Source organism: Cololabis saira, chromosome 9, assembly GCF_033807715.1.
Source record: "Cololabis saira isolate AMF1-May2022 chromosome 9, fColSai1.1, whole genome shotgun sequence".
Classification (NCBI taxonomy): Eukaryota; Metazoa; Chordata; class Actinopteri; order Beloniformes; family Belonidae; genus Cololabis; species Cololabis saira.
Genome location: NC_084595.1, coordinates 1,030,347 through 1,055,880, shown reverse-complemented (window position 1 = coordinate 1,055,880; position 25,534 = coordinate 1,030,347). Strand labels below are relative to the sequence as shown.

At 45.8% G+C, this 25,534-nt stretch overlaps 1 protein-coding gene across 1 annotated transcript in view; it reads left to right on the top strand.

Annotated features, from left to right (window-relative positions):
• LOC133451344 (phosphatidylinositol 3-kinase regulatory subunit alpha-like) overlaps positions 1-25,248 on the top strand; it is a 36,863-nt gene extending 11,615 nt beyond the window's left edge. The window contains exons 4-17 of the mRNA XM_061730315.1: positions 5,669-5,761; positions 7,964-8,053; positions 8,126-8,242; positions 8,409-8,622; positions 10,728-10,810; positions 12,326-12,431; positions 12,829-12,927; positions 13,617-13,797; positions 14,726-14,851; positions 15,877-16,019; positions 20,676-20,852; positions 20,924-20,998; positions 21,736-21,906; positions 24,611-25,248. Of these exons, the coding sequence (XP_061586299.1) occupies positions 5,669-5,761; positions 7,964-8,053; positions 8,126-8,242; positions 8,409-8,622; positions 10,728-10,810; positions 12,326-12,431; positions 12,829-12,927; positions 13,617-13,797; positions 14,726-14,851; positions 15,877-16,019; positions 20,676-20,852; positions 20,924-20,998; positions 21,736-21,906; positions 24,611-24,800 (1,865 nt within the window). The 3' untranslated portion in view covers positions 24,801-25,248. The remainder of the gene's footprint in view (positions 1-5,668; positions 5,762-7,963; positions 8,054-8,125; positions 8,243-8,408; positions 8,623-10,727; positions 10,811-12,325; positions 12,432-12,828; positions 12,928-13,616; positions 13,798-14,725; positions 14,852-15,876; positions 16,020-20,675; positions 20,853-20,923; positions 20,999-21,735; positions 21,907-24,610) is intronic.
• Positions 25,249-25,534: the final 286 nt, after the last annotated feature.

Genomic DNA, 25,534 nt, shown 5'->3' with positions numbered 1-25,534 from the left:
AACACACAAATGGACAGCCTAATGACTTAGTGCGCAGCTGCTTTCACATGGACCCAGATCAGGGCTATCCTGAAGCCAAAAGACTTTTGAAAGAGCGGTTTGGTGACAAATATAAGATATCCATGGCTTATCTTGACAAGGCTTTAAACTGGCCTATCATTAGAACAGATGACACCAAAGCACTCGAATCATACGCCCTCTTCCTCACAAGCTGCAGTAATGCTATGTCAGACCTACAGTACTTAGACGAGATGGAAAATGCTGCTAACATGCGCACGATCATCGCAAAGCTCCCCTACAGGCTGAGAGAGAGATTCAGGGGTGTCGCCATCGACATTCAGAAAAGACAAGACCGCCGGACGAAGTTCAAAGACGTAGTGATGTTCGTCAACACACAGGCTGAAATGGCATCACATCCTGTGTTCGGTGAAATCTCTGGGCAAACAAAACACCAGACAGACAAAGTAGAAAGGTCAAGTGGAAAGAAAAAGGTCACAATACTGGCCACTGAAGTAAAAGCGCAGAAAGCTGAAAAAGGTGAAGGAAACAAGAAAGCTCTGGAGAAGAAAATACATTTTGACAAGGCCTTCAACAAACCATGTATCTTCTGTCAGGGAGACCATACCATGGAACAGTGCAAGAAACTTCAAAGAATGCTGCACAAGGAAAAGTTGGAGTTCCTCAAGAGCAAAGGACTTTGTTTCAGTTGTCTTACAGCAGGACACATGAGTAAGGCCTGTGAAGAAAAGAAGAGCTGTCAGATATGTTCAGCAATACACCCTACACTCCTACACATAAAATGGAAACCCAAAGACTCATCGGAGGAGCCAAAAGAGGGGTCTCCAAAGGAAGAACAAACTGTGGTCAGCGGATTCGTGGACGCAGGAGCCGCATGCTCTCAGACTGGGGCCGGGGGCACAGATAGTATCCTCGCCATCGTTCCTGTGAGAGTAAAGGTAAAGAAAGGCAACAAGGTGCTGACTTGTTATGCATTCCTGGATCCAGGGAGTAACGCTTCCTTCTGCACTAACAAGCTAGCTAACGACCTTCACCTGCAAGGAAAAAATGTGAACATTCTTCTTACCACGATGGGGGAACAAAAGACAGTTTCCTGCAAAGCTGTAGCAGAACTAGAAGTGAGTAGCCTGGAAGGTGATGACTTCATCGAGCTCCCAGAGGTTTATACACAAAAGGTTATCCCCGTGAGCAAAGAGAACATTCCGACTCAAAAAGACGTGGATAAGTGGCCACATCTGCAAGGTGTACGAATCCCTTCCATCAATGCAGATATCAGTCTCTTGATTGGAACTGATGTGGCAAAAGCCTTGGAACCAGAGGAAGTAATCCGCAGTGTCAAAGATGGGCCGTATGCTGTACGCACAGCTTTGGGATGGACCGTAAACGGACCACTGCGTGAGAATAGCAGATGCCGGGAAAAGAACGGATACCTACAGATCCAGACGAATCGAATTTCAGTGGCTCGACTGGAAGAGTTATGGATTCAGCAATTTAAGTATGATTTTCCTGAGAATGCTCAGAGAGAGCAGCTGGAAATGTCCAAGGAAGACCAGCTGTTCATGGACAGAGTCTCTGAATCAGCCAAGCTGGTCGACGGCCACTACTCTATCGGGTTGCCGTTGAAGAACAGAGATGTCAAAATGCCCAACAACAGAGCAGTGGCAGTGCAACGAGCGCTCAACATGAAGAAGAAGCTTCAGAAAAACCAGACGTTCAAGGAGGACTACGTCAGCTTCATGAACGATGTAATCAGCAGGGGCTACGCTGTGAAAGTCCCAGATGAAGAGCTAAACCGGAGCGATGGGAAAGTGTGGTTCATCCCGCATCACGGCGTCTACCACCCTAAGAAGAAAAAAATACGGGTGGTATTCGATTGCGGAGCTGCGTATCAAGGAACCACGCTTAACGAACAACTACTGCAGGGGCCTGACATGACGAGCAACCTGGTTGGCGTTTTAACAAGATTCCGTCAAGAGCACGTCGCAGTCATGGCGGATGTGGAATCAATGTTCCACCAGGTGAAAGTCCCACCAGAAGATGCTGACCTTCTCAGGTTCCTGTGGTGGCCGGATGGTGACATCTTGAAAGAGCTACAAGAGTACAGGATGGAGGTACACTTGTTTGGCGCCACGTCATCACCAAGCTGCGCTAGCTATGCTTTGAGAAGGTGTGCTGAAGATAACAGGAACGGTTTTGACGCAGCAGTGGTGGACACAGTCTTACATAATTTTTATGTTGACGACTGTTTGAAATCAGTTGCCTCCGAACAAGAAGCAGTCAAATTACACCAAGACCTGAAGGCCATCTGTCAAACAGGAGGCTTCAGACTAACAAAATGGATGACCAACAACCAGGATGTGTTCTTGAACATTCCAAAAGAAGACCGGGCAACAAAAGTCAAAGACCTTGACCTTGACCAGGACTCGCTCACCATTGAGAGAGCTTTGGGGGTACAGTGGTGCATCCAGTCGGATCGGTTCAAGTTCCACGTGAACATCCAGCAGAAACCTCTCACCAGAAGGGGAATCTTGTCAATGATGAGTTCGGTCTACGACCCACTGGGGATGTTATCTCCAGTCATACTGCCTGCCAGAAACATCTTGCAAGAACTGTGCAGAATGAGAACAGGATGGGACGATACTGTGCCAGACCATCTCGCACAACAATGGTCAACGTGGATGAAAGAGCTTCATCAGCTCACTGACTTTGGAGTGGATCGGTGCCTGAAGCCACCAGAATTTGGAGAAATAGTGGAGGCTCGGCTGCATCACTTTAGTGACGCGAGCGAAATAGGCTATGGTACTGTCACTTACCTAGTCCAGAAGAACAGCAGCAACCAAATACACTGCTCATTCGTCTTGGGTAAGGCAAGGGTTGCCCCTATCAAGGCCACGACCATCCCACGGCTGGAGCTGACGGCAGCTACCTTAGCTGTGAAGGTGGATGTCATGCTGAAGAAAGAACTACAGCTGCTACTGTCAGATTCCATGTTCTGGACAGACAGCACCGCCGTACTTAAATACATAGCAAACGAGAACATCAGATTCAAGACATTTGTGGCGAACAGGGTCACCACAATCCTACAAGCATCAAAAGTGCAGCAATGGAGTTACATCAACACTCAATTGAATCCAGCTGATTATGCTTCCAGGGGGCAAAAGGCGAGTGTCTTCATACACAACGAGGTGTGGATCTCAGGGCCTGCCTTCCTCAGAAAGCCAGAACAGGAAGGGCCAGACAAGCCAGATCTTTCAGAGGAGCTTACAGCAGAAGATCCTGAGGTCAAGAAAGGCATACTCATTAATGCTATAACAGTAGAAGAAATCACTGATGCAATGCAACAATTAACAGAATACTTCTCTTCATGGATGAAACTCAAGAAGGCGGTGGCGTGGCTCACTGGAATCAAAGGAACCCTGGTAAACCTGTCGAAGAAGAGAAAGGAAATTAATGGATTATACAAGGATCAACAACAAGTGAACAAAAAATTGTCAAGCTACAAGAAGAGTCTCAAGCAGACTTACCTGACCGTGGATGATCTGCGACAAGCCGAGCTGGATATCATCCGCCACTGTCAGCAAAAGAGGTTCCATGAGGAAATGTCTGCTCTTCAGAGAAAGGAGCCTGTCAAGCAAAGTAGTCGAATCTACAGACTGAATCCGCAACTTCAAGAGGGAATCCTCCGTGTCGGAGGGAGGCTCAGTCGAGCATCTATGCCAGCCGAAGCCAAGCACCCGATGCTCCTCCCTAAAGACCATCGCGTGGCTGAACTGATTCTCCAGGATGCACATGAGCGGCTAGGACACAGTGGACGCGACACAAATGATGGCGGATCTACCAAGAAACAGAGTCCTGCCGGACGAACCACCTTTCACCAGAGCTGGAGTGGATCTGTTTGGGCCATTCAACGTAAAGCGTGGAAGATCATCCGTGAAAAGGTATGGTGTTATATTTACCTGCCTTGCAAGTCGTGCGGTCCATATCGAAATGGCAACGTCGCTGGAAACAGACTCCTTTATACAGGCTCTGCGTCGCTTCATTGCCAGGAGAGGTCAAGTGAAAGAAATGCGATCCGATAACGGGACCAACTTCATCGGAGCTGACCGCGAGCTCAGAAAGGCTTTAAAGGAGTGGAATACTGAACGAATTGAGCACAGCTTGTTCCAACGTGACATCAAATGGATGTTCAATCCACCATCCGGCTCGCACCACGGCGGGGTGTGGGAGAGAATCATTCGCTCCATCAGGAAAATCATGAGTGCTACGCTGAGAGAACAAAGCTTGGATGAAGAAGCTCTTCAAACGTTCTTCTGTGAATGTGAGGCCATCCTGAACAGTAGGCCTATTACCACACCTTCAAATGATATGAATGATCTGGAAGCTCTCACCCCACAACACTTGTTGCTGCTCAAGACTCAACCCAACTTACCACCGGGACTCTTCCAGAAAGAAGATACCTACGCACGCAAAAGATGGAGGCAAGTCCAGTATATGAGCGATTTATTCTGGAAGCGCTGGACCAAGGAGTATCTGCCTCAACTCCAAAAAAGACAGAAATGGAACCATCCATCACGGAACTTCATCCCAGGAGATGTAGTCTTGATCGTCGATGAGTCAGCGCCTAGGGGATCCTGGCTGATGGGAAGGATTGTCAAGACTATGGAGGATGAGCATGGACTGGTCCGCAAGGTTCGAGTCAAGACAAAGACAAATGAACTGGAGAGGCCGATAACAAAGCTCTGCTTACTTCAAGAAGCGGCATGAGAAGGACTATAACTTACCTGAGTGTTACTCAGAAGAAAGACATTCTAAGAATAGAATTGATAGATTGATAGATTTTTGTTATTTGTTAAAAGTTTTACTTTTGTAAGTTGTAATTGTTTCTACCCTAGGAACCAATTAGGGGCCGGGTATGTAGAGGCCTAAGAACAGTTCATAGCTTGTAACTGTTAACATGATTAAAACTGTGTTACATAAGTTCATGATATATAATTTCATATTCATTATGTGTGTTAAAAATATATATTATTTGATTTAGAATTGCATAAAGTAGTTAAAATGTAAAAGTATATAAGAATCCATGTGTTTATGTATGTGATTTGGAAGCTAAGGATAAAAGGTGTACTTGCTCTTTAAGAGTTACCTGCACAGCTGCCATTGATTACCTGCAGTGGATGAAGGAGAGTCTGAGCTTGAGAGCAGTGAAGGCAAACGGTTTTCTTACCTCTCTCTTTGTTGCATTTAGTTACAAAAGGTGTTTTTTGGCCAGCTTACTTTTCTTGCCAGTGGATGTACACTCTGAGTAATAAAGTGGAGATCCTTATTTTTGTTTTACTACGCTTCTGGAGTGAACTTTTTTGATCAGTGTGTGTTGCTAGGCCAAGCAACGAACACCACTTGTGGATGTAGCTTCTTGCTAACTATTGACTGGGACAGAGTAAGCCATAAGCAACTATCTCAAGTTCGAAATTTAAACCTCTACACTGCAGCTTTAATGTTGTTTGTTCTGCAGGTTTAATGTTGTTTGTTCTGCAGCTTTAATGTTGTTTGTTCTGCAGGTTTGGTGTTGTTTGTTCTGCAGGTTTAATGTTGTTTGTTCTGCAGGTTTAATGTTGTTTGTTCTGCAGGTTTAATGTTGTTTGTTCTGCAGGTTTGGTGCTGCCGGATCTTCCAGACCAGTTCGGACCTCCGGACACGGCGCCGCCCCTGCTGGCCCGGCTGATGGAGGCCGTGGAGACCAGAGGTGACCAGAACCAGAACCAGACCTGGTTCCCCCCAGCAGGGACCGGTTCAGACTAGGGATGCCCCGATACCGATACTGATATCGGTATCGGGGCCGATACTGCCCTCATATACTCGTACTCGCAAAAAATTCTCCGATACCACGCACCGATACTTGTAGTTACTCGTTAGCGCCGCCAGGGGGAGATGTTGAGCCGACCCGCGTCTCGCTGGGCCTGGCCAACACAGTCTCACTCCCAGCTCGTCAAAAACCGACGCTTGGTCAGGGCCCTTCGGCGTCACTTTCTGACTCACAAGGTCGCCCTCAGCGTCAAGCACCGACGCAGCGGGCTCTCAACAGATTCTAATGTAACCCGGCCGCGGCATTTCAAGCCGCTGAGAGCATCAGTCCCATTGGATAAGTGAGGACCGGACACACGGAAGTATTCTAATTACTGTCCGTTTTGACGTTAAAGGTTACCTATTATGAAAAACACGTTTTTTCTTGTTTTAACATATATAAAGTGGTCTCCCCTCACCCTGCCAGCAGAGGGGAGACAAAATACCATGGAATTCTGCAAGCTCTCTGACCCCCGCCGGACAGAGTCCCCCAGTGTCACGTGACCTTTTTTTGAGCCATTCTGAATCTGCGCCTATGGTGACGTCACCATAGGCGCTCATTTCCAGAGGTTCAGCCTCCGCTGCTGAAACCACGCCCACAACCAGCTCTCTCCGCCGGCTGGAGCGGTCCTTCCTTCAGCCAGTCGGCGCCGCGGATCCGGGTTAAATCATCCAGGTTCCCGGGTGGTTTGGGAGCAGGGATTTCTGGGGTACGTCCCAGGCTGGACCAGCTTCACCCTCCGAGATTTTCAAAGAAATCTGTCGGTTTGATCCCCGGTAACGGGCGATGCGCCCCGGAGCCACGCCGGGCGCCCGGCGTGGCTCCGGGGCCAGCGTTCAGCATCCGCCGGACAGATCCGGCTGAAATAGTGCATAAATGTTATTTATATACAACTCATATTTTATTTTTTTAACAATAAAGTTTCCATTTGTGAAAATTCAGTGTTGTGATAATTTACAGGCTCGGGCTGCTCTGGCGGAGCAGGTTTATTCTCCTCCCCTGCTACACGTCATTCAGGGAGCCAATCAGCACAGAGCCTCATTATCATACCCCCCCCTTCCCTTAGAATGAGGCGCAGAAAAAGAGGTTAGAAGCGGTAAAACTAGAGACATGGACCACAGGCTGGATTTATGATTTATGTAGAAAAAACAAGCTTTAGATTGTTTTTAAGACATTCAAGGCCTGTTTAAAATATACATTAAATGCCATAATAGGTCTCCTTTAATGGCGATTTTCACAATGATATCTGCAACATTTCTTAAGGCAGAAACACCACTGTATCCTTGTTAATTACACAACATTAGTGGGTTAATTTCCTGCACATCAATTTTCATGTTTTTCCCTTCGATTCTGAGAAAGAAAGAGTTGTTTTATCAGTGATGGATAACTGTAGGCAATACACTACCCATAATCCTCAGCTACCGTTGCTATAGAGAAGACGCCAGTCCGCTTTGCTTTTGACAAAATCGTTTCAACTATTTATATTTATTATTTATTATTATTATTATTATTATTATTATTATTATTATTATTATTATTTATATTTATATATAACTATTTTAACATTTCTAAACACAAAAACACGAAAGTGTCCTTGATAATTCAATAATACAATATGTTCATGTTAAGGACATCCGTTTTAATTAGTTCTCCTTCGATTATGAGATGTTATTAATGCTCAGTAGGCACAGGAGGTTTGTTATGTATTGTTATAGGTTTGCCTATGAGGCCTATTTCGTGTCTATTTTTGCACAGTTCACTAACGCTTTGAGCTAAGAGGCTGAAATTCTAGACTCTGTATCAAGAGGTGACTTTCATCCACTGTGCCGAGTTTCAGATCTGTGTGACCTTCGGAAGTGTCAAAGGTCACCGCGTGTGTTGCGTTTCGGCCCTACAAAGCCTATTTTGTGTCCTTTTTTTGCATAGTTCACTAACGCCTTTAGCTAGGAGTCTGAATTTTTTTTTTGTTTTGTGTAGAATTCTGAGAAAAAATGAATGTATTCCTATTATCAATAGGGCTGTAACATTAAAGGATGTGGGAAAAGTGAAGTGTTCTGAATACTTTCCGGACTGACTGTATAGTAACCGGTCCGTGTGTTGCAGGTCTGGAGGGTTCTGGTGGTTCTGGGGGGCCCGGCGGGTACCGCAGCATCAGTGGGGGGGTCCTGGACCCCCGGCAGCTGGCCGACACCGGTAGGAACCAGAACCAGAACCTGCAGGTCCCCCAGAACCCAGACCCGCCCCCTAAACCTCTCTCTGTTCCAGACCTGGACCAGCTGGACCAGAACCACCTCTGTGACGGGGTGGTCCGGTTCCTGCAGGACCTGCCGGGCCCGGTGCTGCCCAGACCCCTGCAGACCGACATGATCCGGACTGTTCAAGGTGAGTTCTGGTTCTGGTTCTGGTTCTGGACCTGGACCTGGACCTGGTCCAGGTCCTGGTCCCGTTCTAACCCGTCTCTCCTGGTCCTGGTCCTGGTCCAGTTCTAACCCGTCTCTCCCGGTCCTGGTCCTGGTCCAGTTCTAACCCGTCTCTCTCTCGTCTCCAGAGGTCCGGGACCCGGAGGACTGTGCCCGGGTTCTGAGGGGGGTTGCCGGTTCCAGCTCCTGCCCCCCCCAGTACGGCCTGACCCTGCTCAGCGTGGTCCGGCACCTGGCCCGCATGACCCGGACCTGGACCCAGAACCAGGACCAGCACCAGGACCAGCTGACCCCCCGGGGCCTGGCCGAGGCCTTCAGCCCGCTGCTGTTCCGGAACACAGGGTGAGTAGGAACTAGTGATGCACCGAAACCGAAAATAATAATAAACACTTGACCGAATACCCAACATGGTTCTTCAGCAGTTTTTCATTTATTTTGCCAATTTTTTCACCATTGCATAAATCAAATACATTTGATTTAGGCTTTTAAAAGAAAAAATCTTTTACAAAATTACAAGGTAGAAAACATTTGTTGAACATAAAAAACTGAACATTTTTTAATTTCCCAGCATTTCTTAAATATTCCAGCAGACATTATACCAGCAAAGAACAATAACTTAAAATAAATAAATTAGCAAAATAATTTTTTGTCCATCTTTGAGCTTACGTTAGACTTAACTGACTGAATATGAGTATAGACCCTCCAGGAATCCGCGATTCCGTGATCGCGGAATTTTTCGCGGATTTCACGGCTGTCCGTGGATTTACAGACCTTCCGTGGATTTCAATGTCTGGTGCAGAAAAATCACTTTTACTGGGGTTAATATTGCATATGTCCGCGCTGAATATGCAAATTATGCGGGGCTCGCTTGATTTCACCGCATCATCGCCGACATTTTCGCATAAAGTTTGGAAAAAGGGGGGAGTGTTGTCAGTGACATGTCGGAACGCCCGGTCCGGGACCTCCGCACCCCTCGCAGAAACCGCCACCCCCCAAACAGCAGCTCTCACCCGCGGGGGTGAGAGGAAAAAGAGAGTGCCGTCTCCGCGGCTGCCGGTGGACTCAGGATCCGCGCTGACTGCGTACCACTGCGCCTGCGAGGGCCGGCGGAGGCGGAGCTCCCATCCACTTGGGGGATAGTGGCGGCGGACGCGTGGGGTGACGGAGCTGTCTCGTCCCCCTCGTCGCGCCGGTGCGCCCGGCAATCACCCGAGCACCGAGCCGCGGCTGGAGGGAGAGAGGCGGCCGTCCCCCGGGCCGCCACCGCCCCTCTCCTCTCCACCTGCGCTCTCCTTTTTTGTTTCTCCTTCGACCTCAGATCAGACGACCCGCTGAATTTAAGAGGGAAGAGCTCAGCGCCGAATCCGCAACTTCCTGCATATTTTGCATATTTTGCAACTTTCCGCATATTCCGCAACTTCCAGCATATTCCGCAATTTCACCGCATAAAAGCACATAAAAAACCAGCACATTTAATCGCAAAATCAAGGATTTTAGCCCGCGGAATCAAGGATTTTAGTCCGCGGAATCAAGGATTTTTGCCCGCGTTTTTCTGGAGGGTCTAATTGTAACATAGGCCTTAAAACAATAAAAATGCATTAAAGCGCTCAGGGTTTTTTATCATTTCAAATGATAAATCAAACTTTGCAGATGTGCCCTCTCTAGATATTTGAGCAGAACATTCTCAAATATTCTTGTTTTATTCTTTGCCACTCTGAAATACTTCCACACTGCTGACATGTTTGCACCACTTTACTCCACGCTCTTCCTGTTTGATTTCCTCATCTAAACCTGGAATAGATTGATTTATGTTGTTTTGGTTCCACCTGCTGGTGAATGTTGGTAAAATTCTTATGTGGTTAGTTTTTGGTTGGCCAACGATTTATGTTTGTGGTGCAGCAGTTACGGAGCGGCCAGTCTATTTACTTATTTTACAACGCCGTTATTAATTGTTCCGTTTTTTTCCCACTTATTCCACCGCACACCAAAAGTGTTTTTTTGCCATTTACAGCCGAACAATTTCGGTTACCGAACAGTCGGTGCATCTCTAATTATTAACCTGCTCTGTTGCTACTTTGTTACTAGGGAACAGAATTGGCGAGCCAGCCAGGAGTTAGTTTGAACATCAAAACTGAAATTACGTCCACTATGGATTTTGTACAAATGTCAGGTGTTAAAATCCCTAATGCATGATGCAATAACGGGTCTCTGTTCTGATGAGGTTCTGGTTCTGATGAGGTTCTGGTTCTGATAGGGTTCTGGTTCTGACGGGGTTCTGGTTCTGGTTCTAACGGGGTTCTGGTTCTGATGGGGTTCTGGTTCTGATGGGGTTCTGGTTCTGATGGGGTTCTGGTTCTGACGGGGTTCTGGTTCTGATGGGGTTCTGGTTCTGATGGGGTTCTGGTTCTGATGGGTCTCTGTTCTGACGAGTCTCCGTCTCCCTGCAGGTCCGACCCCGATCCGGACCCCCTGGTTCCGGTCCTGGAGGTTCTGATCACCAGCGAGCTCAACATGAACCGGGCTGCTCCAGGTGAGTCTGACCAGAACCTGGACCCGGACCTGGACCTGGACCCGGTCCCCCCCCCCTGGTTCTGCTGCTGTGGACCCGGGTCTGGACCGGGTCACGGATCTGATGTCACCACCATGGATCTATTATAAAACTGGATGGGAGATTGAAAATGGCTGCCCATTCATTTCAATGCATTCTGCTCAGCCAGCGCATACGCTGAAAAAGTTCCTGACATCCGGGTTTACTTCCGCTTTAACGGGCCAATAGAGCATGCTCAGTTGAGTCACCTCCCATGATGCTCTGGGGCAATGACGCGAATATTAATATAATATGTATTAATATAATATATGAATTAATGTATATTATTACATATATTACTAATGTATTAATATAATTACATAATATATATTAATATAATATATCAACGTATATTATTACATGTATATTATTACATGTATAGTATTACATATATTATTAATGTATTAATATAATTACATAATATATATTAATATAATATATTAATTAATGTACATTATTACATATATTACGAATGTATTAATATAATTACATAATATATATTAATATAATATATTAACGTATATTATTACATGTATATTATTACATATATGAATGTATTAATATAATATAATTACATAATATAATTATATAATATATATTAATTAATGTATATGATTACATGTATATTATTACATATATTATTAATGTATTAATATAATATAATTACATAATATAATTATATAATATATATTAATTAATGTATATTATTACATGTATAGTATTACATATATTATTAATAATAATAATAATAATAATAATAATAACTTTATTTATCTGTTAGGAACTTCATTTGTGGAAAAGCATCAGCATCAGTGCGTGTACAGATAACATATGCAACAGGACAGTACAGAAACAAACCAAACAATCAATATAAAGCAACATACATTGGGCAATCACAAATACTGCTGGACTTAGATGCTGTAAAACCGTAGCATAGATAAAATACGAGAGAAAGAGAGATAAAAAATATAAGTCCCCCGTTAATCGCGTGATAAATACAATGATTTTATATTAATGTATTAATATAATATAATTACATAATATATATTAATATAAACATCCGTGGAATGCACGGACACGGCTGTGACGTCAGCCGTGACGTCACGCCCAGAAAGAGACTTTTCTTTGACTTTTCTGGCCGTTATAAAACATTTTTGACAGATATAAAGTCCATGACTTAAAAATATAGAATACAAAGATTAGTAATAGCCGGTGATTCCAGCTGGAGGTTCCTGTGAACAGTTTTAGAGGACGATCTTTTACTATTGCGGTCTATGGGAAAAAAGCTTTCTGGGCCGCATGGGGTTTTTTGTTGCAGTACCGCGGCTGGACACTGGGGGGAACCGCTGCTGAGTGGAGACCCGGGGGGCTGGGTCAGCCTGACATCACTTCCTGTGTTCTGTGCCCATCATGACCTCACTTCCTGTCCTGTGACCTCACTTCCTGTTGTGTTTGCAGCTCTTCCTCCCAAACCGGTGAAACCTCCAACTCCAGCAGCTTCTTCTTCTTCCAGTTCCAACATGAACCTGCAGGAGGCCGAGTGGTACTGGGGGGACATCAGCAGGTACCTGACCTCTGACCCCTGACCTCCCTGCTGTTGTAACTAACCCCTGACCTCTACCTGACCTCTGACCTCTACTTGACCTCTGGACCTGACCTTTACCTGACCTCTGACCCCTAACCCTGACCCCCTAACCTAGACCTGGACCTGACCCCTGACCTCCCTGCTGCTGTAACTAACCCCTGAACCTGGACCCTAGACCTGACCCCTGACCTCCCTGCTGTTACTGACCTCTGACCTCTACCTGACCTCTACTTGACCCCTGACCTCTACCTGACCCCTGACCTGCTGCTGTAACTGACCTCTGACCTCTACTTGACCTCTGACCTCTACCTGACCCCTGACCTGCTGCTGTTACTGACCGGGTTTCTGTGGTTTCTGTGGTTCTTTCTTGTTCCAGGGAGGAGGTGAATGAGAAACTGAGAGACACGGCAGACGGAACTTTCCTGGTTAGAGACGCTTCCACCAAGATGCTGGGAGACTTCACCCTGACCCTGAGGTAAGACCTGGACCTGGTCCTGGTCCTGGGTACACCTGGTCCTAGACCTGGTCCTAGACCTGTAGACCTGGTCCAGGTCTAGGACCCCTCTGACCTGGATTCCAGACCATATAGCAGGTTTTGGTCGGTGTGTGTGTTGTGGGTCCGTGTATTACGTGTATTCAGTGTTTTCCTCGACTCCACGATGCGTCTCCGTCTGCAGGAAAGGAGGAAGTAGCTGACGGTTGAGTGATGATGTCAGAGTGTAACAGGAAGTGTAACAGGAAGTGTAACAGGAAGTGTAACAGGAAGTGTAACAGTGTAACAGGAAGTGTAACAGTGTAACAGGAAGTGTAACAGGAAGTGTAACAGGAAGTGTAACAGTGTAACAGGAAGTGTAACAGGAAGTGTAACAGGAAGTGTAACAGTGTAACAGGAAGTGTAACAGTGTAACAGGAAGTGTAACAGGAAGTGTAACAGGAAGTGTAACAGTGTAACAGGAAGTGTAACAGTGTAACAGGAAGTGTAACAGTGTAACAGGAAGTGTAACAGTGTAACAGGAAGTGTAACAGTGTAACAGGAAGTGTAACAGTGTAACAGGAAGTGTAACAGTGTAACAGGAAGTGTAACAGTGTAACAGGAAGTGTAACAGTGTAACAGGAAGTGTAACAGTGTAACAGGAAGTGTAACGGTGTTTGTCGTCCCTCCAGGAAAGGCGGGAACAACAAGCTGATCAAGATCTTCCACCGGGACGGCCAGTACGGATTCTCGGACCCGCTGACGTTCAGCTCGGTGGTCGAGCTGATCCAGTTCTACCGGCACGAGTCCCTGGCCCAGTACAACCCCAAGCTGGACGTGAGGCTGCTGTACCCGGTCTCTAGACTCCAGCAGGTCTGTACCGCCCCCTAGTGGACCAGCAGGTCTGTACCGCCCCCCCTGTAGACCTGGACCTGGTCTAGACCTGGTCTAACCCTAACCTGGTCTAGACCTGGTCTAACCCTAACCTAGTCTAGACCTGGTCTAACCCTAACCTAGTCTAGACCTGGCCCAGTACAACCCCAAGCTGGACGTGAGGCTGCTGTACCCGGTGTCCCGGCTCCAGCAGGTCTGTACCGCCCCCCCTGTAGACCTGGACCTGGTCTAACCCCCTAGACCTGGTCTAACCCCCTAGACCTGGGGCCTCATTTATCAACCGTTCGTAGAAAAAGTTCTAAATTCTGTCGTAGGAATGAAATTTAGAATGTGTGTAAGTACAAAAAAATCTGGATTTATCAAACGTGCGGACGCTGGTCGTACGAACATCAGTGATGATAAATCTGTTCTTAACTGCCGTGCTCGTGCACGGTTACCGTCATTACATTCAGAAACGCCTCCAATTCACCATAAATGGAGCAACAATCCCTTTAATAATGACCATATATGGAGCAACAATCCCTTTAATAATGACCATATATGGAGCAACAATCCCTTTAATAATGACCATATATGGAGCAACAATCCCTTTAATAATGACCATATATGGAGCAACAATCCCTTTAATAATGACCATATATGGAGCAACAATCCCTTTAATAATGACCATATATGGAGCAACAATCCCTTTAATAATGACCATATATGGAGCAACAATCCCTTTAATAATGACCATATATGGAGCAACAGCTCCCGCTTGGAGGTTTACAAACTTTATTGAACAAAATTCTGTAGGGTTTACAATAAAAGGCAGGAGGACAGCATCGAGGCCGTGGGGGGTCTGAGGGGTCTGTTGTGGTCTGATCTGGTCTGATGTGGTCTGATGTGGTCTGTTCTGGTCCTGCAGGACCAGGTGGTGAAGGAGGACAGCATCGAGGCCGTGGGGAAGAAGCTCCACGAGTATCACCTGCAGTACCAGGAGAAGAACCGGGAGTACGACCGGCTGTACGAGGACTACACCCGCACCTCTCAGGTAAGACCTGGACCTGGACCTGGGGGGGACCTGGACCTGGGGGGGACCTGGACCTGGGGGGGGGGGGACGAAGACTACACCCGCACCTCCCAGGTAAGACCTGGACCTGGACCTGGGGGGGGGGGGGGGGGGGGGCGAGGGCGAGGACTACACCTGCACCTCCCAGGTAAGACCTGGACCTGGACCTGGACCTGGGGGGACCTGGACCTGGGGGGGGACGAGGACTACACCCGCACCTCTCAGGTAAGACCTGGACCTGGGGGGGGCGGCTTGGCAGGCCTCTCCGGTCACAATCTCCCTGGTGGAATGTAAACAGGACGACTCTGCCCCCACTAACCCTCCCCCTCTCCCACGAACACCTGCGGATCTCCCTCCCAGAACTGACCGAGCTGCCTGATAACATCAAGGACATTTTGGCTGAGAGCAGCTCTGGGCGGGGGTTCACGGACTTATCGCACACACACACGCACTGACAATCACCCCCCCCCATCCAACGCCTTCCCTGGCTCCCCTCTTATCAGCCCCCCTGACGCGGACGCCGGGTTCGATCGCCACGCTGCCGCGGCCCTCACTTGGATGAGATGTGTCGGGACCCCCCCCCCCCCGGCTTGCCCACCCCCCATACCCACAAGTGCTGATGTTGTTTTGTTGTGTGTATGTTGCTTTTCTGTGCTGAGGTGTTTTTTTTTGCACCTTGACACCAGGTATTAATACACAGTGTGAAGATCCTTTTCTCCCTCCTCCTCCATCCCAGTGTCATCCTTCCTCTAAAAATGGCGTCCGTATTAATGGTGCCAACAGTGTAAACCGGAGTCAAGTTCTCTCGTCTGATTTATGTCTGACCTGGCAATAAAGCTTTTTCTGATTCTGATTCTGATATTCTTCAGGAGATCCAGATGAAGAGGACGGCCATCGAGGCCAGAGTTATTAATATTAATATTATTAATATTCTTCAGGAGATCCAGATGAAGCGGACGGCCATCGAGGCCAGAGTTATTAATATTAATATTATTAATATTCTTCAGGAGATCCAGATGAAGCGGACGGCCATCGAGGCGTTCAACGAGACCATCAAGATCTTCGAGGAGCAGAGCCAGACGCAGGAGCGCTTCAGCAAGGAATACATCGACAAGTTCCTGCGGGACGGCAACGACAAGGAGGTGTCGAGGTGAGGGGGGGTCGCCACGGTAACCGGGGGGGGGTCGTCACGGTAACCTGGAGGGGGTCGCCGTGGTAACGACAAGGAGGTGACCAGAAACAACCAGGAACAATTCCTAACATGTCAGCATGACTCATTAGTGGAAAAGTTTCCTCCATCTCTGATTCCTCTCCAGCTTGTTGTAGCCAGTCAGTTTGGGCTAGTCATCTTCAGGCCCGTGGCTGGTGAGTAGGCGTCAGGTGAGTTCTTCAGCGGACAAGGGTTTTTAAACCGTCCGACTTCCGACCTACTCAGGGCTGGACGTTTCCCACTAGCTTTCACTGTGACTGGTGAACCCACGTAGATCGTTCAGCAGACTTTACTGCTGCCGGTGCTGCCGGTGTCCTGATCTGGACAACAAAAGGGCCGTCCTGACGGGGTGATGACCTTTCACCACTCAACTCAGGATCTGGGTCAACCAGTTTCAGCAGTTCCTGCTTAGGAGAGGGAGAGGAAGAAACAGCAGCTCACAAGAACATTTTTCCAGCAAACAATTTGCTCCTCCACATCGAGAGTGGATCTCTTCAGCTTAGCTTTAGCTGAACTGAGACTTAGCTTTGACAGTGCCATTAGTTCCTTGCACTAGGCCTGCTCCTACAAAAAAAATGTTTTGAAAGGTATTTAGTTTAGTTTAGTTCTGGTGATGTACCATACCCTGCCTCCCTCCTGATGGGACATGGAAAGACTTCCCATGGCTCAACTTAGCCACCAGGGGGAACAAATCCCTTGGGAGCACTGGTTTGCTTCGCACCAAACAGAGGCCTTCTGAAGTTACAGTAGCACCTTCATTTAGCCAAATGTATTTCTCTCTTTGTGGAGCATTGTTTCGTATGTCAACAGGGGTAGGGGTCTCGTTGTCAGGCCTCCCACTTCTTGACCTTTGCATCCTGGCAGGTCGGAGGTTTAACTTAATGATATGCAGGGATGGGGGGTCTCTTTGTCCCTCAGATCCCCCCGCCCACCACCTTAGATTAGAACTAAGTGTGGCAAAACCTCTTAAATTCTGTCTCTTACCTTAGTCAAAGACTACAGAATTTTCTTTTCTCAACCCAAGTGGGTTATTATGTCATTAAGGTAACACCACACAAAATAACATAAGTTATTAATCACATAATGGTCCTTGCCGTTCATGCTCGGGTGCCTCACACACAAAACTGTCCGTGCAGCAACTCTCCTGCAACGTAAAACATTAGTAGTAGTAGTTCTTAGGGAACCTATATACTGTATATATAAACAACAATTCATAGTTACAAAACGTTGGACCGAAGGGAGCATTCCATCAAATAATGCTTTATCAACTTGCTGTTAAGCTCTATTGTAGCAAGTTCAAAAGGAATGCCAGAATGATGTCGGAAAATCCGTCTCCAGATGAATCATATAGTCTTCAGGAGATTCTTAATCTTTTGTTTGCCTGCTACAATGCAAGTGCATGTTCCTCTACGGAGACACAACAATTAGATTTTTTTTGATTATTTAATTTTAACTCCAAACCTACCCAGCCAATTTGCAAACAGGTCTGTATCCCGAAATGGATCTGCAAGACCATCAGCAGCTTTCACCATTTCACCTATTTATTTATTTATTTATTTTTTGCCTTCTTTTTCCATCTTCCTGTTTACTCCTCTTTCTTATTCAAAGTAATCAGAATGTATTTATAAAAGTCTTAAAAAACACAAATCAAATCTTGGGATAAATTTCGATACGTAGACTACACATAAGCAAAAACCCACTGAACATTAAACACAAACTTCAGATCATCTATATGTGGGTTTTGGACGAAACCCAACCTGATGACGCTGTTAATCCTTTTTCTTTATTTTGTTTGTTGTAAAATTACGTACTGATGATTGACATGTTTCATGCTTGTATAAAAGTCAAATCCAATCTTGCACATCTCATCAAATACAATTGCCAGAATCACATTTCCATATGATCAAACACACAAAGACCTGGTCAAATACAGCACTGCAAAAGCAGTCTGCAACTATTTGAATGGTGAATTAACCCAATTTGAAGAATCTACGATTCTATGCCTCCATTCAGGGCTTAGAATGACAGAAAAAATACTATATTATCATACTATATTATACTATACTATATACTATACTATATACTATACTATATTATAGTTTTTTTTTTCAAGAGGGGAGCTTCTCACTTCACCTCTGAAACTCCCGTTGTCCAGCAGACAAAAAGTCTCCCTTGCAGACACAGATCCTGCAGCCCCTCGTAAAACGCTGCACCCAATGCTGGAGCACGCTTTCACACACACATACTGCTGCAGCCTTACACACACCATGACCTTTGGCCCTGCTGTAGCCGTTTACACTCACACACACACCCCGTGCACCATGACTTCTGGCCCTGCAACTCAGCAGCAGCTCCTTTCTCCCCACCTTCACGTATCTTTCTTTTCCTTTTTCTGTCTCTTTCCAATTCCCCATCAAAACCATATCTCTTTATGCCATTCTTTACAGGCTCGCAACTTTTTTGTTTCCTCTTGCTGGAACCTTGTCCCATTTTCTAATCATTTAATCAGTTTTCATTTTAGTCTTAAATTAGTTCATTTTCTAATCATTTAAGTTTCATATATTATCTCGCAACATTTTGTCTCCATTTTTCTTCATCTAAAGTTTTAGGGACGTCTCCCCATCAGCTAAGCATTTTTTTTAAATTATTTAGGCATAAGTTTCAGCTTAACCACGCGTCTGCTATTTTAGCCAGTTATTTTTGCTTTCTTAAGTTTCCTTTTTTTGACAGTTTGGTTTTAGCCTGATCTTTTAGTGAACAATTAAAATTTTGCTTCATAATTTTGGAAACCTCAACATTGAACATAGACAGTTTCCTGTCATAAACATTAGACAAGACAAACGGTAGACCAAAACCATTAAAAAAAAAAACATTCCTAAGAAACCCCTTCTTATTATTATTCTGTACTTTTAAAGTCGTCCCCAACCGAGTGAGTGCTGGTCTTACGCACTGCTCCAGGCTAGTATTTTTAAAAGTCCCCGACTTCAAAAATGGGGTCCCCGACCCGCTGCCAACACCTTTTCGCTAACCCCCGGTTAGTATACACAGAATTTCACTAAGAAGAGGTCTCACCAGTCTCTTAGTGGTCTTTCCCAGCTCGGGGACCTCGTCACTGGACTCTGGAGCGGCGCAAGACCAACTCTGTTGGCCCCATCCCTGAAGTTGGAATGGCTGTCAACAGTTTTAGGTGGCCCTGTTTGATCTACGCCGTTCCAACGTCACAGATGTATGAGATCCCGGGTTTCGGCACCAAATGTTGGAGTCCCAAATCAACGTAACATAAACAAGGAAAAACACAGAGGCTGTTAGAATGATTGTTAAGGCTTTCTGCAGAAATGTGGGGAAGAGAGCAGAGGAGTGGGAGCCCGCTGGCCCTCACAGAGAACTCCCAAGCTCTTCTCCCAAAATCTTCTTGCAGCATCAGATTTTTATTGAGAATTTGTGACAGGAACATGACTATTTTAAACCAGCCAATAGTAGACAGTGAATGGACAATGGGAGGAAACAGACGGAGAAACAGACATCGGGGTTAAAAGGTCACACATGTGACATTTCAGCTAAAGAGGAACTAATCTTGGTATGAAGAAATAACAGACATCTTTAGCTTAAAGTCTTTAAAAGCAATGGGTCACATATAGGGCTGGGGATCGATTCAAATGTCAAGAATCGATTCGATTCCAATTCTTAAGATTCAGAATCGATTATCCGGATTCGATTCGATCTGATATTGATTTGGGTTAGTGTTAATAAAACAGTTTTTTGAGCTGTTGCATGAATGATATGACTGTAGTTCTGCAACATATTAATACTAGTATTAAATTGAGATTCAACAGCAAGTATTGCAGCTAATGATGCTGTAAGGACCAATCAGCTCCCAGAATGCTGATAGAACTGTATATATAAATATAATTATATATATATATATATATATATATATATATATATATATATATATATATATATATATATATATATATATATATTATTTTATATATATATATATATTATTTTATATATATATATATATATATATTATTATATATATTATTATATAACTATAACTGCTTTCAGAAACATCGTGGGGCAGAATTACCAAACAGATCCAGGGAGGAAACGGAGACGGATGAAATCAGTTTTATTTTTTATTTTATGAGAATTTGGTTTTTAACATTTATGCAAATGTAACCCCAAGACAGAATATAAAGCAAAGAAATATAGACAATGTATGCAATTATAACTGAAAACTTTAATGTTTTCATACCTTTAAACATATTTAAAGGCAAAAACATGGCACCAGTTATTCTCCTGTCCAACAAAATGTTCCTTTTTTGGGCATTAACAAAGAAAGTACCAAAAGTTGTAATGTAATGATGGAAATTTTTTTTTTTTTTTTTTTTTTTTTTTTTTTTTTTTTAAATCGATCTTTATACATATGAATCGATTTTTAGGAATTAATATGAGAATCGATTTAAAATCGGAGAATCGATTTTTTCAACACAGGCCTAAACAGAGACATGTGATAGTTTCATGAGGCAAAAGTTTGATTAACTTCACACTGGTCTCTAACCCCCCTCTGGTTCTGGTTCTGGTCCCCAGGATCGTGGAGAACTCTGAGAAGCTGCAGGCCCGGATCGGGGAGATCGTGGACTCGCGGCGCCACCTGGAGGCCGAGCTGAAGAACCAGGCCAGCGAGTACCGGGAGATCGACAAGAAGATGAACAGCATCAAACCGGACCTGATCCAGCTGCGCAAGACCCGGGACCAGTACCTGATGTAGGTCCGGGAGGACCGGGTCTGGAGGTCTGGGGGTCTGGTTCTGGTTCTGACCCCCCTCTCTGTTCCAGGTGGCTGACCCAGAAGGGGGTCCGGCAGAGGAAACTGAACGAGTGGCTGGGCCTGAAGAACGAGACCGCCGAGGAGTAAGTAATAATAATAAATTGTATTTATAGAGCGCATTTTCACCTGAAGAACAAGTCTCAAAGCGCTTACATTAAAGATTAGAAGAAAAAAAATAGAAAATAAAAATAAAATAGAAATAAAAAAATTTAATAAAATAAAAAAAAAAAGATAAAATTAAAAAAAAGCTGAATTAGCAAAAAAAGCATAAGGACATTCTAAAAGACCAGGACATCAGGGACCGCCTTTCTTAAAAAGTAACGTTTTTAAGTTTCTTTTAAAACAGTCTGTGGTCTGGGGGGCCCTCAGGTGGTCAGGCAGGCGGTCCAGAGCCTTAAACTGCCTGGAATGACCCATCTCCCATTTTTTGAGCTTTGTTCTGGGGGGGTGGAGGTCGTGTTTGTCAGCTGAGCGGAGGGTTCTATGGGAGATTTGGGGTGAGATGAGGTCCTTCATTTCCATGAACACAGTGGTAGGTGAGCAGGGAGATTTTATATTCATCTCTGTGATGGATGGTAAGCCAGTGGAGGGAACGGAGGATGGGTGTGATGTGTTCATGTTTTCACACCCTCATCAGGATCCTGGCAGTGCTGTTTGGAATAAGCTGGAGCTTATTCAAAACAGCACTGCCCAGCAGAACCGGTCTGGGTCTGGGAGGGGGGTGTTCTGGTTCAGGTTTAGGTTCAGGTCCAGGTCTGGGGGGGTCCAGGTCTAGGTCCAGGTCTAGGTCTAAGGTCTCCCCCCCCCCCCCCATCTCTAGTGAGTATAGCCTGGCGGAGGACGAGGACGACCTCCCCCACCACGACGAGCGTCTCTGGCGTCTCAGGAACCTGAACCGGGACCAGGCGGAGTCGCTGCTGCGCGGGAAACGGGACGGAACCTTCCTGGTCCGGGACTCCAGCAAGCCGGGCTGCTACGCCTGCTCCGTGGTGTGAGTACTTCCTGTCTGGGCCCCGCCCACTTCCTGTCTTAGCCCCGCCCACTTCCTGTGTCTGTCTCTGCTCCGCCTGCTCCGTGGTGTGAGTACCGTATTGTCCTGAATATAAGACGGTGTTTTTTACATTGAAATAAGACTGAAAAAGTGGGTCGTCTTACATTCGGGGTCTAGACGTTATACCCATTTACACCACTAGATGGATATCTTTAAAGCCAATGCTGAACTTAACTCCCCAGGACAAAGCGAACCTGTCACGAAGAAGAAAAATAAAAAATAGTATAAGAAAGAAAAGAGAAGAAAATAATAACAGAAAGTGGAGAAACGTAGTTTCTCCAACCTGGAGAAAAGTGTGTGGAAGTTCGGCAGGTGAACCGGCAGCTCAGGAGAAGTTATGATGCAAACTTCAAGATAATGATTTAATGAGGCAAAATAACAGGCTTTTTCTCTCCAATATATTGTTATAATCATTTGTTTCAGATGTACTGTCATTATTTTCTGTATAAAAATTGAATTTGGTTCAAAAAGTCTTTCTTCAAACTTAAGTCTTGAAAAAGAGGGTCGTCTTATATTCGGGACAATACGGTTCTTCCTGTATGGGCCCCGCCCACTTCCTGTCTGAGCCCCGCCCACTTCCTTACCCTACGCCAGTGATTCTTAACCATAGCGCCATCTAGTGGGCCGCCAAAAAAAATTCAGTTTTGTACGTGTGGGCCCCGAGGGCCGCGGGACTGCATAGCAACTCCCAACCAAATGAGGAGAAGACACTCAGCTAGCTGTACGTGTAATAGTAAGAGAAATGGTGTGTCTTTACAGAGAAAATCCTTCATTTTGCACAGAGTAGGTTTAGATCCGCCAGGATTAGGGATCGATTAATTGGGTCTGCGCCCAGAGCGAGCGAGCGCGGCGCTTCCCCGCGGCCGGGGAGGTCGGCTGAGGCTGCCGCTCGGGCTGTGGGCTCCGTCGTTACTGCTGAAAGATGGTAGATGTAGATGCGTGGGCTGTCGTGTCTGCTGGACTGGACTGTTCGGGCTTTCGAAAAAGCATCGGAAAGTAACTGCTGCAGCGCGACCAGAGAGCTGCGGTGCGGGCTGTGCCCGTCGCAGCTGATCAGGCTCGGATGAACCCGACACACTGAGTCCTGACAACTTATTAATGTAAATAACTTAAAGTAAAATCAAACTAAGTTTTGTCCTCGCTGTATTTTTAAATATGCAACCCTGAATGGACAGATTCATCCTGTTCAGTCTTCCCACTGGGACAAAACCAGTGTCTCATACGTTCAGAGACCGTGGCGTTCAAAGTGCGAAAGTGAAACGCCACTGAAACAAAACACAAAGTTTTTCATCAAACATATCCACTCAAGTCTGAACTGAAGTCACAGAAAAATAAACTGACCATCTTAAAACATCCTGCCCATGTTTGGGTCCAGATACAGCTGTGAAGCAGCTTTCTCCACAGTGAACATAATTAAAACTAAATATCATTTCAGGCTCATCAATGAGCACCTCCACATGCATATGAGAACCTGACACCATCCAGCCCAGATTTAAAGTCCTGACAGAAGAAATTAGAGCTCAGTTCTCTCACTGAACGACAGAAAGTGGGGGCATAAGATTATAAGAGGGGAAGAAAGAAAAACTGCAAAACTGTTAAATTGTTAAGATGTGTTTATATTAATTTAGTATAAAAATGTGTTGAAACAATTAACAAAGAAAAGGGGAAATTCAAACTGCTGGTAGAGAAATAAAATAAGATAGCATTTGAAAAATAAAATAAAATCTACTTTATTTTTAAGAGAAAAAAATGTTTAATTCAAGTTAAACATGTTAATTGGCAAATATGTACTTTTTTTAATATAACAGTCAGATGCAGATGTTGATACAACTATGAGGCTACTTATATATATATATATATATATATATATATATATATATATATATATATATATATATATATATATATATATAATGATGTTCTGGACCTTCGCTTGAGTAAATTTTCTCTAAATGGACCTCTTAAAGTTTTAGTTGAATACCCCTGCTATACAGTGTTTATATTTAATGGGCCCTGGGCCGCTCTGTACTGAAAGAATTGGGCCCCAAGGTCAGAAAGGTTAAGAACCCCTGCCCTACGCCGTACCGTACCCCGTACCCTACACCGTAGGCTCTGCGTCGATTTAACGCGGAACCATAAATCAGCTCCGGAGCCGGCAGCCGAAATCTCGAAATTTTCTGAGCAAATTTCTTAACAGGCGTAGCTACAACTGTTAGATTTCATCTATTAAACCAACATTTATCTTCCTAAATGATTTATTTCAGCCAGTGGTAATTCTCCACAGAGCTGCAGGTTTCTCCCCGGGACGACGGCGCAGGTCGACCCGGCCGTGAGCTGCTGCTGTTACCATGGTAACGGCTGCTGCTACCATGGTAACGGCTGCTGCTGCTGTTACCATGGTAACGGCTGCTGCTGCTGTTACCTCTCAGCTTCCTGATTTAGGGGTGGAGCTGAAAGTAGGAGTAGTGGGGGTATTGGGACAGAAACCTGGGAAGATTTAGGGCTCTAAAATCTGTCCCTTCTTATTTAGGGCTAGAAGAGGGGAAGAAAGAAAGTAGAAAGTAGTGGGAGTATTGGGATTGGGCCAAACACTATCTCACCTGTCTCTGTCTCACCTGTCCCCCCCGTGTCCCCGTGTCCCCAGGGTGGACGGCGAGGTCAAACACTGCGTGATCAACAAGACGTCGAGCGGCTTCGGCTTCGCGGAGCCGTACAACCTTTACCCCAGTCTGAAGGAGCTGGTGCTGCACTACCAGCACACCTCGCTGGTGCAGCACAACGACTCGCTCAACGTCACGCTGGCCTTCCCCGTGTACGGCCGGGGGGGGCGCTGAGGCCCCGGGGGGCCAGGCCCCGCCCCCTGGGGGCCGGGGGGCCCGCCCCCTGGGGGCCGAGGCCCCGCCCCCAGGACACATAACCCCGCCCACACCTCTCTGGTGCAGCACAACGACTCGCTCAACGTCCAGCTGGCCTTCCCCGTGTACGGCCGGGGGGCCCGCTGAGGCCCGGGGGGCCCAGGCCCCGCCCCCGGACACATGACCCCGCCTGGATCAAACCATCGCAACCACCTGGACAATTTCAATCTTTCAAATTTTTTGTTCTTCCTGTCAGGAGGAAATTAAACATTCTTAATGACTACTTCCTGTTGATGGAGTTTACTTCCTGTTGACTCAGTTTGAAACCGGACGACTTCATGTTGGAACCAGCTTCACTACCTGTTGGAACCACTTCCTGTTGGAACCAGCTCCACTTCCTGTTGGAACCAGGAAGTATCTGCCCGAGGCCCCATAGACATATATACATAGACGCCGCATTGGCTGCCTGAGAACGTCGGGCGTGGCCGCCATCTTGGATCGGTGGCGCTTTGACCCCAGTGCGTTCACTTCTATTGAGGAAGGAGGTGTATGCATAAGTAAAATAACTATAACTCAATTCATTTTCAACCCATTTTCACGTGGTTTGCTTTGTTACAAACGGCAGACATGTAGCTATGATACAGGATGCTTCATGTACGTTAAAAATGCAGGCTTTCATACTAAAATACGTTCTGGCAGGTAGTCACACCACT